Source organism: Rhipicephalus microplus, chromosome 4 (genome assembly GCF_043290135.1).
Source record: "Rhipicephalus microplus isolate Deutch F79 chromosome 4, USDA_Rmic, whole genome shotgun sequence".
NCBI classification, from domain to species: Eukaryota; Metazoa; Arthropoda; class Arachnida; order Ixodida; family Ixodidae; genus Rhipicephalus; species Rhipicephalus microplus.
Window position 1 is genome coordinate 107,260,830 of NC_134703.1, and position 13,387 is coordinate 107,274,216.

A 13,387-nucleotide genomic window follows, 5' to 3' on the forward strand; every position below is an offset into this window, starting at 1 on the left:
GAAGGTGGTCTCTGCGCGGACAAGCTATTCTATGCAGAAGCTATCATACACGCTGCCAACCCTTTTAAATTCATTTCATAAATTACACATTGAATTGAAAATAACCTCTGCACGAACACTGCGCGAGCATTTCATCAATTCATGCTAACATAGTAAATAGTGTAAAATATTGCTTTTTTTCATTCTTCCTTACTGATGTGTTTTTTTTTTTAGACATATCTGTATTCCGAATATGTGTTTCTTGTGATTTTTGCTATATGAATGTTTTGCCATCGCTGCCTGCACTGTAGGGGTGGCTGCGGGCCTCTGTCAAGTTGCTTGTGCCTTCAAGCAACTTTTACCCGCAGTCTCCTCCATCGCTGATGGAAATAAAAATTATTATTATTATTATATTATTATTAGATGTGGAACAAGCAGCTTGTGCATGTTTTTTTTTTTTTAATCACCTTGTTTATGCTGAGAATGTCAGTCTATGGTAAATATCAATAGTATTCACTTGCGAAAATTCTCTGCTTCGCTCTGGTTTTAAGAAAATATCACAACATTGAGGCAATGACAAATAGAGTAGCCCAAAGCATCAAGTGAACTTATTGTTTATTCAATGTAATTGTACCCAGTGACAACACATAACACTACAAACACAACAATAGTGGGAAGCGTGACTGCCATTTGCCTAAATCTGATATGCGACCAGTCAAACCTGTCAAGTATTCACTCTACATGCATGACGCACTCCGGCGCAATCACCGGTGCCAGCATACATTCCGGAATGTGTGCTCCAATTCAGATTGTACGAGCAGTCTAATTACAGACCAGATTCCACTTCCACAGAACAAAAGGCGAAAGAACAAAAAGGCCAGTTGAGTTGATTATGGTACATAAAGGTGCGTCTTTTGCTGGATGCTATTATGCACAGTAGGCTTTATTCATAGTAACATGATTACTAGTTAAAAAAAAGCGAGGGAGAGAAAGAGAAAAAAAAAGCAGACAAACGAGGTTGCGGTCGGTCACCCAACGAAAAACCAGTGATCTCGATCAGGAAGATATGCACTGACCAGACAGTGCATACAGCCTCCGGTTCCCATCAGTCGTAATGGTGTCTCCCCTGCGGCTACCTTTCAGCTTGTACCTGATCTTGTAGCCAGTTATGATGCCATTCTGGGAGTCCTTTGGTGGGGGTTCCCACCTTATTATAATACTCTGCAACACAATGACAGAATGACAATACTACGTAGTACTATATGCACTCAAAATTGCACTTTGAACAAACTATTATGTTCTTTCTTCTAAATATAAAGATTTTTCAAGTCAATGAAAATTCTGGGATGATTTTTGAAAGGGGGAACAGAAGTTCTGTCTTCTAACTTTTCATTACTAAGAAGCTATATGCAGCATGCCAATGTGGCATACAATAAAACTTCCTTGAAATGTCTGTTGTATTGGTATAGTTCACAAGTATTCAGATTCATTTAAATATAGCTACTAGTTAATGTTGTTGCCATAGAAGGTTAGACATGCAGCATAAATCTAGTCAAGTTCTGTACTAGTCACTGCAGTTCCCACTGATAACTACAAGAACTGAAACGAAAAGTGAGCCCTAATAATAGATGCAACGGAAACAGTCATTGAAGTTTGCTATAGGGTTTGAGTTATAACAATGACCATAACAAACGGTTCAGAGCATGACTAGCATATTTGCTCTGCATGGTGCAATGGTTAATGAGCTTTAAAGAAGTGCTGCTTCTAATAAAGATCATAACGCATTTTTCGTTGAAAATAGCTTAAAACTGCATGTCACACTGAAGTGCTTCAACAAGACAGAATAAAGTACTCACCGTGGAGCTGGCTGCCTCAAGTGTCACATTTTGCGGTATGTCGGAAGGCGCTGAAAAGCAAGAAAGTGTTGAACAAAGGCTTAACATGATTTTTAAGCAGATATGCATTTTATGAAAACTCACTGTTACCTACGAAAAACTTCTTTTTCCCGCATTTTGTATATACAAGTTTGACTTGTCAGCACTGTCGTCCAGCAAATGACAATACGTTATATTTTCAGTAGGAAGCAGAAAGCTCATCATACTTGGCCATAGAGAGGAGAGAAACTAGACTTTGTATTTCTCATAAAAAACTTTTTCGAATATAATAGTATGTAAAATGGAGACAGATGCAAATACTACAACTGCCCGTTTACTAAGGCGATAGAAAACAAAAAAACTGCAGAACCTACCAGTGACTTTTCTTCCTTCATATTGAGCAGATTCGTAAAAAAAGAAGTGAGCCCATCACATGCTCTTTGTACATGCTTTTGCAACTACATTTCACAGATATGAAAAAAATTATGGTAGGTTCTCAGTAGTGGTGGCAAGCCTGAAGGATAATGCAGCTAGATGGCCTCTCCCATCATTTTTTGTCTCTCTTTTCTCCGTTTCTTATAGCTCTTTATTGTATGTGTCTGCTTCTATTTCTTTCTCTAATTCTTTCTTTTTCTCGGTATTCTGTGTGTTTGCTTGTATTTATTTCTCTCCCCAATTCATTTTCTATAATCCTCCATTTCTTGTTATTCCTATTTTTTGCTTCTTTTATTTCTCAACTTCTTTGTCTTTCTTGTGTCCAATTATTTCTATCCTTCTCTTTCTTTTTCTATTGCTTTCTGTCTGTTTCTCTCTTTATATTTTTTTGTATCTTAGTTTGAACTGGTGTGCTCATTGATAGGCATCATTCAAGTTGACACAGAAAACAGTAGGCATGCTGAAGTTGACTTGGCAAAAAAAGAAGGCACACTGTAGCAGTAGTAAGTACAGGTTCAGTACAATCAGATTCATGCAAGTCACTCCAAACTCACCATCTGAAAAGGTTCGTGCGAGTGTCTCCTCAGAGCTGATGCCCGAGCCATTCTGGTTGACTGCCGTGATCCAAATGTTGTATTCCGTGTACTTCTTCAAGTTCCTCAGGTGGTACCACGTGTCGGTAGTGGTAACTCTTTTCTCCTCGTCTTCTGTGGTACCAGTCTCCTGATAGGAAAGCTGGTAGTGCTGTACGACTTCCTTACGGCTCTCCGGTGCCTCCCAGTAGACGCGTATAGCCGTAGCAGACACTGGAATGGCTTTCAAGCTACGTGGTGGCCCAGGGATGCTCACTGAAATGTAGCAGGGAAACAGGTACAAGAACAGCTTTCTCAAAGCTGAAGCATGTGCCTCTCACACACTAAGTACATTAACCAATGTTTGAGTGTTTTACATTATTACAGCACTGCATGTGGTGGTTACTATCTTCAAGCAGTGCACATCACATGATTTGATTGAATGGGGATTGAAGCTTCTTTTTGATAATTACAGAAACCCACAATTAGTCGATGAGTCGAATAATACCATAGGCTTTCAATACTCAGTGGGAATTGGTGTCCTGCTAGGTCAAAAAAACGCTGCATATAGCGTAAACGTTGTGAATGTTTGACTCTTTCAGAGCAAAAGCCCTCAATCAGCCTTTATCGGAATCTAGTGTGCCGGCAGCTTACCTTCAGGGTTTGTTTCCACCTCAAGCTCGGGTGAGCTTTCACCTGGTCCGTGTTCATTGTAGCCAACCACGCGGAAGTAGTACTTTGTGGATGGTCGCAGCCCCTGAATGATTATCTCCTCCAGACTCTGTCTCGTAGTATTCAGGACACGTTCTCTGCAGAACGACATGAACAAGTAAGTCTGCACAGAACCTGAATACTGGGAAGTACTACCATATTCTATTAAAATGAATGTAATATCTTATTATGCAGCTCTCAATATTCCACTGTTTATTACATAGAACAATCAAAGTACAGCTCTTTTATAGATATACTAAAAAATGCTCACATAAGTAACAAGACACATGTCTTCAAACTGCCAGCGAGCTTACAATATATAATTTTTGGATAATTTACTTCTGTTACTGGAGGTGTGCAGGCTGTGCACAGAGCTTGACTGGAATGACAGACCACACAGGTTGACTGACAGGGTAAAAAAAAAATGCTCATAAGTTTTAGCAACGACCTGTAAACTAAGTGCAGTTACTGTCATTAGGATATTGCATGTTAGACATATGCGCAGTTTTTTGCAACGCTTCAGAATCCACTACTTTCATTAATGGTATTCTCTATTGACAGGAAAATCAAATCAGTATTTAGGACCCCTTAAAAGCACCAAGACCAGCGGTCATCTCGCCATGGGCCACCTGCTCTTATTTATCGAAGCTGGAACACCCTGGTGATAGAAATTTCAAGAAAAAGGGTTCTTCAATTTTACCGTTCCATGCCAAACTCAAACATCATAAGCTATTTCATAAACTCAACTTTAACAATGCAATTAGTTGATATAGCTAGTGCACCGGGTTGATTGCACAGGTTGTGTTCAAAGCTGTACCTCTATGTTCCTAGAGCAATGTTGTATTTGAACTGCTTTGTATTGGAATGGCCTTGAAAGACAAACAGCACTCATCAGCAGTACGGCATGCTTGGAGCTATTAATAGTGGGAGCAAATAAATAGCTTAAGTAACAGTTTACAATACACAGCAGTGACTTTTGGCTCTAGCTGTTATTAAACTTTCACACTAACCGAGTGGAGCCTTCTTCCCTGTAGTAAACTGAGTATGCCAAGATATGCCCTTCCACCCTCTCGGGGACACTCCATGAAAGCGTTGCGAAGCGTGTCGACACGAGGCGTGCTGTCACGTCGCGTGGCGCCGACGGGACGTCTCTGCTTCTCTGCAGATGGCCTGAGGTTTCCAGCAAGGGGGTAGTGAAAGTGGCATGGGTAGCAGGGTGAGGAGATTCTGAATTAACAAGCATCAGCAGAAATCCAAGCAGAAAAGTTGATGTGTTATTTGTTTTTTTTTTTCATGCATGTGCAACAAAGAGTTGAAGCAGCAAGTGCAATGTAAGTAATAACAGAATAGTATTTTGAATATTTTATGTGTTTAGTATTGGTTGATCATAAATACAGTGTCACAGGTAGAGAGCGACAGAAATATGTAAGACAAATGCAGAAAGAATGAATATTGGGTTTCGAAGTAGGTGTAAGTGGGTAATTAAGAAGACAGATTCGAAGTGATTGAAAGTGAGAGGTTTTAGTTGGCAGAGAAATTATTCAGCACAGGATATAGCAAAGGTGGGAAAAAACAAAACAAAGTCTGTGAGTTCATATATAAAAGCAAAGTGGTATAATAATTTTTTTTAATTTTTCATGAGTTACATTTAGAAATAACTTCTGAAGCTTTTTTAAGTATCAGGCTGGCAGAACATACAGTAAGATCAAGCTTTACCTTGACTAAACAGCTATTTTAAATATGCCACTGTATTACTGGAATGTTCTGTGTCAGTACATTAAATACAGAAATAATTTTGTTTCTATGTGTACATTGTCATTTAATAACAATGTCAGCTTTCCACAGAAACATACACAAGAGTTTTATGTCTGTAAACTTGGAAAAATCTACGCAATTCTAGTATTTTTCAAAAAAATAAATGCTTCGAGAACAAAGGGCAGCATTGAAGCTCTAAATTTGAAACTTTGCTCTCTTTACCAAACACCGCAATATGCGAACAACCTTTCAAGTCATTTCTGTTAGAGTGGAATATATCGCATAAAGAATAAAATATCTCATTTTCAAAAGCAGGTCAAAGTGTATATGACCTTTAAGGTACACAGTACACAGTATTTCACAATGGCTTTGAAACACTGCAGATGTCAGAACTTACCAAAGAAAATATATTGTTAAGGTTATTCTGTGGCATTTACAACAAAAGCATTATTATGGTATGTTTGTTTTCTGTTCTCCAAAAGAAAGAAACAGGGTGCTCAAATGCTTTCTTCAATACTTCAAGATATGCAAGGTCTCCGGTACAGTCGGCCAAAACTTTGGCTATTGTGCGCAGCGGCCACTTTTTTGTCTGCCAGCGTCATACTGTGGCACTAAGTTACATTGACAAGTGCTTTGTGGGCATACACTTGTCCTTAATTCAACTGAAACTTAATTCGGTCGTATGGAAAAGACACACAGAAAAAACTGCCACTCATGAACGATAGCTAAAGATTTGACCGACTGTACTTACACTGAACATTCGGTGACATATGATACATTCGGTGCACAAATTTGGTGTGCACTATACATGCATGAAAACGTGCTCAATAACTCACCAGGGTCCAAAACGATGAGTTGTACTGCCGTCTGTATGTTGCCAGCAGGGTTAGAGCCAATACACTGGTAGATGCCTTTGTCTGCGTCAACGAGACCCAATATCCTGAGGCTGTTGCCATTGACGATTTGGAAGTACTCGCTCTGAATGATTGCCTCTCCATTGTGATACCAATGTACCAGTGGGTCCGGTTTCCCATACACTTCACACTCAAACTCAACGTCCTCTTTTTCGTAGGCAACCTTATTCTTTGGCTTCTTGGTGAACCTTGGAGGAACTGAAAGAATGGGATTTATGCAGCTTTTACTCAACATTTGCACAGATCCCCAAAAAATCCCAGCACCAAAGGCTCAGTGTCAAACAGTCGAAACTGCTGATAAAAGCATGTGTTATCATTCAAACAAAGAAGTGACAGATCTAGCACTACCGAGAAGTTTCCAAAACAGAGTATTGTTAGCAGCTAAACTGCTGGGCACGCAGGTGACACTGTACATGCCTGTCTGATATGATAGGTCTTACCACTATCATAGACAGAGCCCATCTTTATGCAGCATTTGAACAGGCTGCATTGACTCTGTACAGTACCAATATTACAGTGCTGCAGGTCAAAAGAGAGAGAAAAGATAAAGAGAGTGATTTTTATTACTGTTGGCATCATTGATATTTTTTAAGAATATTGAATCCTGCTTCTTTTGTAATGTGGCTGCACTGGCCAGGAATCAAACCCACAGCCTTGAGCTAAACAGAGCCGTGCCAAGGCTACAAATATACATTGTTGAATAACTAAGTACTGGTGTATGATGATGATAAGAGTGTGTGTGTGTTCAGAAATGTATACCAAACAATGACCATAGGTCGACGGACTCGCCAGAAATGATTGCACCAACACAGTTGCGAATGATACCTCGTTTTCATATTTTATAGATGTCCTTTGAGCCACTAGATTATGAAAAGTTAACAACATAACAATGCTAGTGGTCAGCCGGATTCCCACAAAGCTTCACATGCTTACACCCCAGCAATTATCCCAGTGGCTTGCACTTTATTTTAGGAGGGACAACATAATTAAAAGGCTATAATGCTTTTAAGGCCAATCTGAAGGAGCCTTTTCTATGTTGGTACAAGCAACTATGAGCTTAAAAACTTCTATTTACACTTGTAATGTCCAAGCAGATCATGCAGTCTCCTTTGGCTGCTTTTAACAACAGCTATCAAGCGTAATGTATATAGTGGTATTAAAATGCAGCAGACAATTTCTTCAAACACTTGCGATAGTTTGCAACTGCCGCATGGAAAAAAAAGCACTGTACCTTGAACTTCCACCGTGGCGCTTGCATCGACCGAATCTTCGTGGTTCTCTGCTCGGCACATGTACGTGCCCTCATCAGCTTCCTGGATGCTTTCAATCTGTAAGCTCCCCACGCCAACTTTCCTGAACCTGCTGTCTAGAAGTCTGCAAGAAGAAAATCGGCGTTAAAAACATACCCCATATCCAATCCATAAAAAAAAATGGTCACCTTAACATCTATAACACCAGTATAAAACAACTATTAGACAAACACTAAGTGACAGATGATGACAGAATATAAAAAATAAGTTCAGATCATTCTAGTTGACCACCATTTCAAAGTTAGAGACCTTGGTCTTCACACCACTGAAGTTCTAGGACCACAGATTAAATAATTCGACTAAAAGAATAACAAATCGGGGGCTGGAAGAGGGATAGAGCAGTCCTTACGACATGTCGATGGTGACACCATCTTTGAGCCAGGTGAGATTTGGACGAGGATTTCCATTAGCTGCACAGTCCAGGGTCACGTTTGACCCCTTTACAGCCACAGTGCTTTTTGGTGCTGCCACAAAGGTTGGCGCTGATATCTTGTTTGCGTCATCTGTACATGAACAAATAAGGAATGATGCATTGATTAGAGATTTTGCACTAGTATGAAGTATAAGCAAGCCAGTGCTCATGGCACAGTGCTAAGCACTTGCACTTTACAATCTACTATTTAATAGTTGCCTTGCATGTACTTGTCCAGAAGTCTACCTGATAGCTCATATTGGGGGTTACGTTGCGATTGAACATGAAACCACTTTATCAAGTGTACTTCTCAACCAGTATGTGTTCACACTTCTCGTTAAGCCATTGATTAATCTCCTGACAGAATTGTGAAAGCCTTTGAAACAAAGAAGTCTTTTCACTCAGAAATACAAAATGCACGGGAGGATGCCAAGTAGCTTCGGGTCAACCTTCCTCCATAAATGTATGCTGTATTATGGACAAAAGCTGTATGTTTGGTTTGTAAAGGTATACAGAAAGCGGGGACCTAATTATACTGTGAATCCCATCACTGTTGCCCGTGCAACAAGCTAGTCTGGACAGCAGAACGTTAACACTGACAATAAACGAGTATTTTGCCAAGTTCTGTAGGTCAACTGCTCAATCATGCTCGATCATGATCAACATGTTTTGACAAGAATTGCCTGTCTGTCTCTTGTGGGCAGTAATGGGCAAAAGGAAAGTGCTAGTGAAAAATCAGTGTCAGTGTAACCTGTTATTTTCTACACAATGATGTAGAAATAAGATTGACCAAGGCATTACTTCTGTAAGTATTCGTGTTTAAACAGAATCTATGCTACACAGTCAAAGATCTTGCAGCTGACTGATGAGCATCTCTCAATTTTCAAGCAACCAAGTCAACAGCTAAAGGTCATTGGCTGATGAGCATACCTGGCTATAATGCACTTCCATTCTTCAAAACAAGTGCAAGATCAGGACATCTTCCAGCTAAGGCGGAGCTATGCTGAGATTTCAACTAACCAGACATAAAGTGTTTGAGCGCACTTTGTCTCACCAAGCATTTGCTTGGCTATTGACAAAACTAATATTAATTCCAATAAAGTTAATGCAAGCACAGCAGTAGCATAGCTGTAGCATCAAAGTATTAACCACCTCTCTCTTCTTGTAAAACATAAAACCATTACCCATGTCTGCCGATTAATGAACAAATGATGCTCCCACTAGTGTAGCATGCTGTTCTGTTGATTAACAAAAGAGTTGTAATGCAATTTCTGAGAAACAACAAAAAAAAGACAGAATGAGATGTGAAATGTCACCCCCTATCTGTGTGTTTCATCTTCCTTGAATCTCATTTGAACCACAAGTCTTTTGTTATGATTGGCACCAAGTTGCCCACACTAATACTCTGCTACAGCCGCAGGCTAAAGCTGTCTTGCAGACAATACTTATAAATAAGGTTAAAGTTGATGCCACGCTGTACCATAGGAGAGGCTGACAAACAGGTTTCCAGCTGATGACACTCGGTTGCGGTCAGCATTGTGGGCACTACACTGGTAAGCCCCTTCATCGGTTGTCTGCACAGCGTCAAGCTCCAGGGCACCACTGGGTAGCACCAGCATCCGTGCAGGGTCCAGCTGCAGTGGCTGCTGGTCCTTTAGCCAAATAACATCCGCTGGGGGCAGCGCAAATGCCGAACACGGGAAGTACGCTGTCTGACCCGGGAACAGCCGGAGGTCACGTGGCTGCTCATCAAATCGTGGCAAAGCTGCAACAGATGTGCATTCGTAGTAAGTGAACGTGGAAGGTGTCTTGAAGGCAATGCAGACTATTTGTGACGCACTCTCAGCCCACTGAAAGCATGAAGAAATGCGCTGCTGAGACATTTGCTGGGTTTCTTAAGGCATCGGTGGCTCTCCGAATGATAAACTGTGATGATTGATGCACTCTGTATACAGCATGCAAAGAGAGCAAATACAATACCAACATAGCCTTTCATCTAACTGTCATTTACTTCCACATGCACAGAGGTTATCATGAAAAATATTTAGCAAAAAGTGAAATTTTTATAGCACACAACAGGTAATTTAGCAAGTGAAATTGAAAAGAAAGACCAGAAGAAAATTTCTAGTAAGTTACAAACTCAATATGATTGTCAAACTCAGTGGTTACTTCATCCAGATACCCTGGTCCACTCATCATGCTGCTCAAGTGCAGCAAGTGTGGCCTAATGCTCCCTCTGCTCATCCCTCTTCTACTTTAATGCATGTGACTAAATGCATGGCCAAGGAATCCTTTATCTCTCTAATGCGCTTCTGTACACATGGTGTTCTTCTCCACATCTCCTTACTTTTGTTACCTTCTAATGTGCTGACCTGCCATCCATCAACCATGAACACCTGACAGAGCATTTAACAAAGAAAGCTATTACTTCCACACATGTCGAAGATGCACAGAGATGGCTAAAAAGCTTGTTGTCAGCATGCTGTTTTACAGAAAAAATGAGTGCAAACACACGTTACCATGCATGTTTGCATGCAATACAGGCATAGCTGAAGTAGGGACGGTGTCCTTCTAGCCAACATTGCTGGCTTTTCTGCCACACTCCTGGAACCCCACGTGTGGAAGAACACAGTATGCTGAAGGCTGAAGTTGAAAGCTCAAGGATGAGTGTACTTACCAGCCACTTGTAGCTTTGCTGACCTGCTGAGCATGGTACCAACATTAGGTATGGTAGCCACGCACTGATACACTCCTTCATCAGGACGTTCAGCTCTTGTGTGGTGAACACTTCTAAAGTGCAGAGAGCCATTCGAGAGAATGGACCTGCAGCAATAGGAAAGAAGAAGCATGCAAAGGCTATAAGTTCTGCGGGAGAATGTGAAGATTTACAATAACATAAAAAAGATAGAGGTAACAGTATCACAGAATGAGCTCCATGATTTTATAATTTTGAAGAATGTTGTAAAGATGTGAGCTTAGGCAGCGAATGTAATGACAGAACAGCACTCCCCTAACTCTCGTACTCTTTGCTATTTTTCTTCTTTTTCTCTCATGTGAAATTTTATTGAACTTATAATGTGTTCTAACAGATGTATGTCTAGTTGTTGTGTCAATGACTTGTGCTATGCATCCTTTATTCTTTCCATTTTTTTTTGTGAAATGGTCTCCCTGTAGTGGTGCAGTATTTTGTTATTTTCATTTTTTAAAACAAAGACTACAAGCAAACTTCCTGGCTGCAATACATTTGTAATTACATTTGCAATTTACTGCAACATAACTGCACAATTTACTTTTAAGACAGTATGCTTATTTACTTTTTATATACATAAGTCTGGCAGTGGTAAAAGAAACTGAGGATAGTGACTTGGAAAAATCACAGTAGATAATTTAAATAAAGTGAAAGTTTTCAATCTTGCTTAATTATATTCACAGTCTGAGGTATTTTATAGTAGTTTAGAAGGTTTTATAATGTGTTAAGATTATCTGTGAACTAGCATCAACCATGTATTCCTGCCTGTATGTTAAACATGTCTTTTTAATGCCAGAGAAAAGTAACATAGATTTCATGAGAAGATAGAGACATTTTACCAAACGCACCTTCTGGGGTCGTTAATGAGGTGTAGCAGCGCACCCTCACGCTTCCAGAAGATAGTGGGCTTGGGATCACCTGCTGCAGAACAGTTGAGCAGCGCAGGGCCATCCTTGGAGACAACAGTATCTGTAGGCTCCTCCAAGAATCGAAATTCAGCAAAGCTTACACCCACACCTGAAAAAAAAAAAAGACCATTTCTTTTTTTTATGCCATCGAATGCTTTGTCATGCCAGTGCTCCCACACAAAGAAAATTGACATCATTTTTAGATGCGAAGCGGATTATGAATGAGGCCTCTCCTCTGTTCCACTGTAGCCACCACTAGTACAGCACATGCAAGGTACCCACTATATGCCATAACGTCGAAAATGAGGATCACGAACGATGACTGGCTTGTGCAGTATATGAAGTCTCCATATGCTCTACAATGCATTTCGTATGACTGGAAACAACCAACAGCCACCAGAAGAATGTGCCCAGACCTTGTCTTTGTAAACTTCAGGCTATATTTGATACCAGAAAGCAGTGATAATAATGAAGGCAAAACGAGATTCACAGCTCAACACAATATATAATTTATGACTAATAAGTATTGCATACAACTGTGCACCACTTTATCACTCACTTACATGTGTGAGTGGGCAATGCCACGGGTGACTTACAGTAACACTGAATGACCCCACTGCTTTTCCCACTCATCATCATTGACTTCATAAATATGGCATGGTTTTTTTTTTTAGTTGTCAGTGTATGCAGAAGCTATGTGGCCGTTTAAACGTGGATGGGGCTATACATGAAAGAAGGAAATAATTAAGGAAGGAAGGACAGGCAGACAGACAGACAGAAAGAAACAAAGAAAGAGAGAAAGAAATAAATAAATAAATAAATAAATAAATAAATAAAGGAAAAGCACGTGTTATGGTGAGCCAAAAGTGCTAAAGCATATAGCTGAAGAACATGTTACTCCTCACCCAATGCACTAATTAATGAAACTAAACGCTGTAACCAACCTAAACGATAGATTACATTCATTTTTGACTGATAGATTCTCACAATGATAGTGGTAGTAGCAAAAGAATAGTAGTAGCAAGTACTAGTAGTACTAGTACTAATGGACATCCTTTAGAGCAGATAATAGTTTACCTTTATCGTAATTTAACTCCTCGCATGTACATTCACATTGAGCCCTGCACAGTAAACAATCATACACAACAAGAAAGAAGTTGAAGTGGTTCGTTATTATAACCATTCCCGCGAACACGGACATGAAAGAGGCGGCTCATCGGGACAGGTAGCTCGAGGTTTTCTGGGGACATATAACGCAAGGTGACAGTACGAGCGCGCTTAATGCCGAACACGTCGCAGAGAGCTCACACGGCCTGATGTGAGAGATAAGAGTAATAGGCGTAGCGCCGATCGCGCTTTGCACGTCCGCTTGACAGCGGGCGAGAAAATCGGACAAGGCCGTGAAGAAGACCGGCGCATGCCACAGGCGCGGCCGGCTTGCCGCAAATAGGCCAAAAGCGCGTCAGCGTACGCACTACTGCGACTTCGAAATCACGCGCCACGCAGACGGTACACAACTATTAGCGGCGCGGAGTCGGTGTGTCTGAGAAGAAATTACCGCGTGACCCTGCATGGCTGCGTCGTTCGGCGTCAAGGAACGCAAGATGCGCGGCGTGCACCTGTGCTCGTTGGTGTATCCGTCCATCCATGCGAGCAAGCCATGTCGAACTTTCCGGGTTACGCGAGGACCAAGCCTCTTGACACGAGGGCTGTCAACCCGGGCTCGCGCCGCACGCAGACCTTTTTGTGGCCTTTACACGGCCAGTAC

General features: G+C 40.8%; 1 protein-coding gene across 5 annotated transcripts in view; it reads right to left on the reverse strand.

Annotated features, from left to right (window-relative positions):
• Nucleotides 1-13,387, reverse strand: part of fra (neogenin protein frazzled) — a 500,782-nt gene that overhangs the window by 21,397 nt on the left and 465,998 nt on the right. For 4 of the 5 annotated variants that reach the window (XM_075893469.1, XM_075893471.1, XM_075893468.1 and 1 more), the window contains exons 2-12: nt 11,560-11,728; nt 10,640-10,785; nt 9,443-9,727; nt 7,900-8,053; nt 7,472-7,614; nt 6,163-6,438; nt 4,582-4,798; nt 3,515-3,669; nt 2,843-3,136; nt 1,836-1,885; nt 1,056-1,200 (exon numbers count right to left, since the gene is read on the reverse strand). In XM_075893469.1, coding sequence (XP_075749584.1) covers nt 1,056-1,200; nt 1,836-1,885; nt 2,843-3,136; nt 3,515-3,669; nt 4,582-4,798; nt 6,163-6,438; nt 7,472-7,614; nt 7,900-8,053; nt 9,443-9,727; nt 10,640-10,785; nt 11,560-11,728 — 2,034 coding nt within the window. The remainder of the gene's footprint in view (nt 1-1,055; nt 1,201-1,835; nt 1,886-2,842; nt 3,137-3,514; nt 3,670-4,581; nt 4,799-6,162; nt 6,439-7,471; nt 7,615-7,899; nt 8,054-9,442; nt 9,728-10,639; nt 10,786-11,559; nt 11,729-13,387) is intronic. The other variant, XM_075893470.1, reaches the window with a different exon arrangement.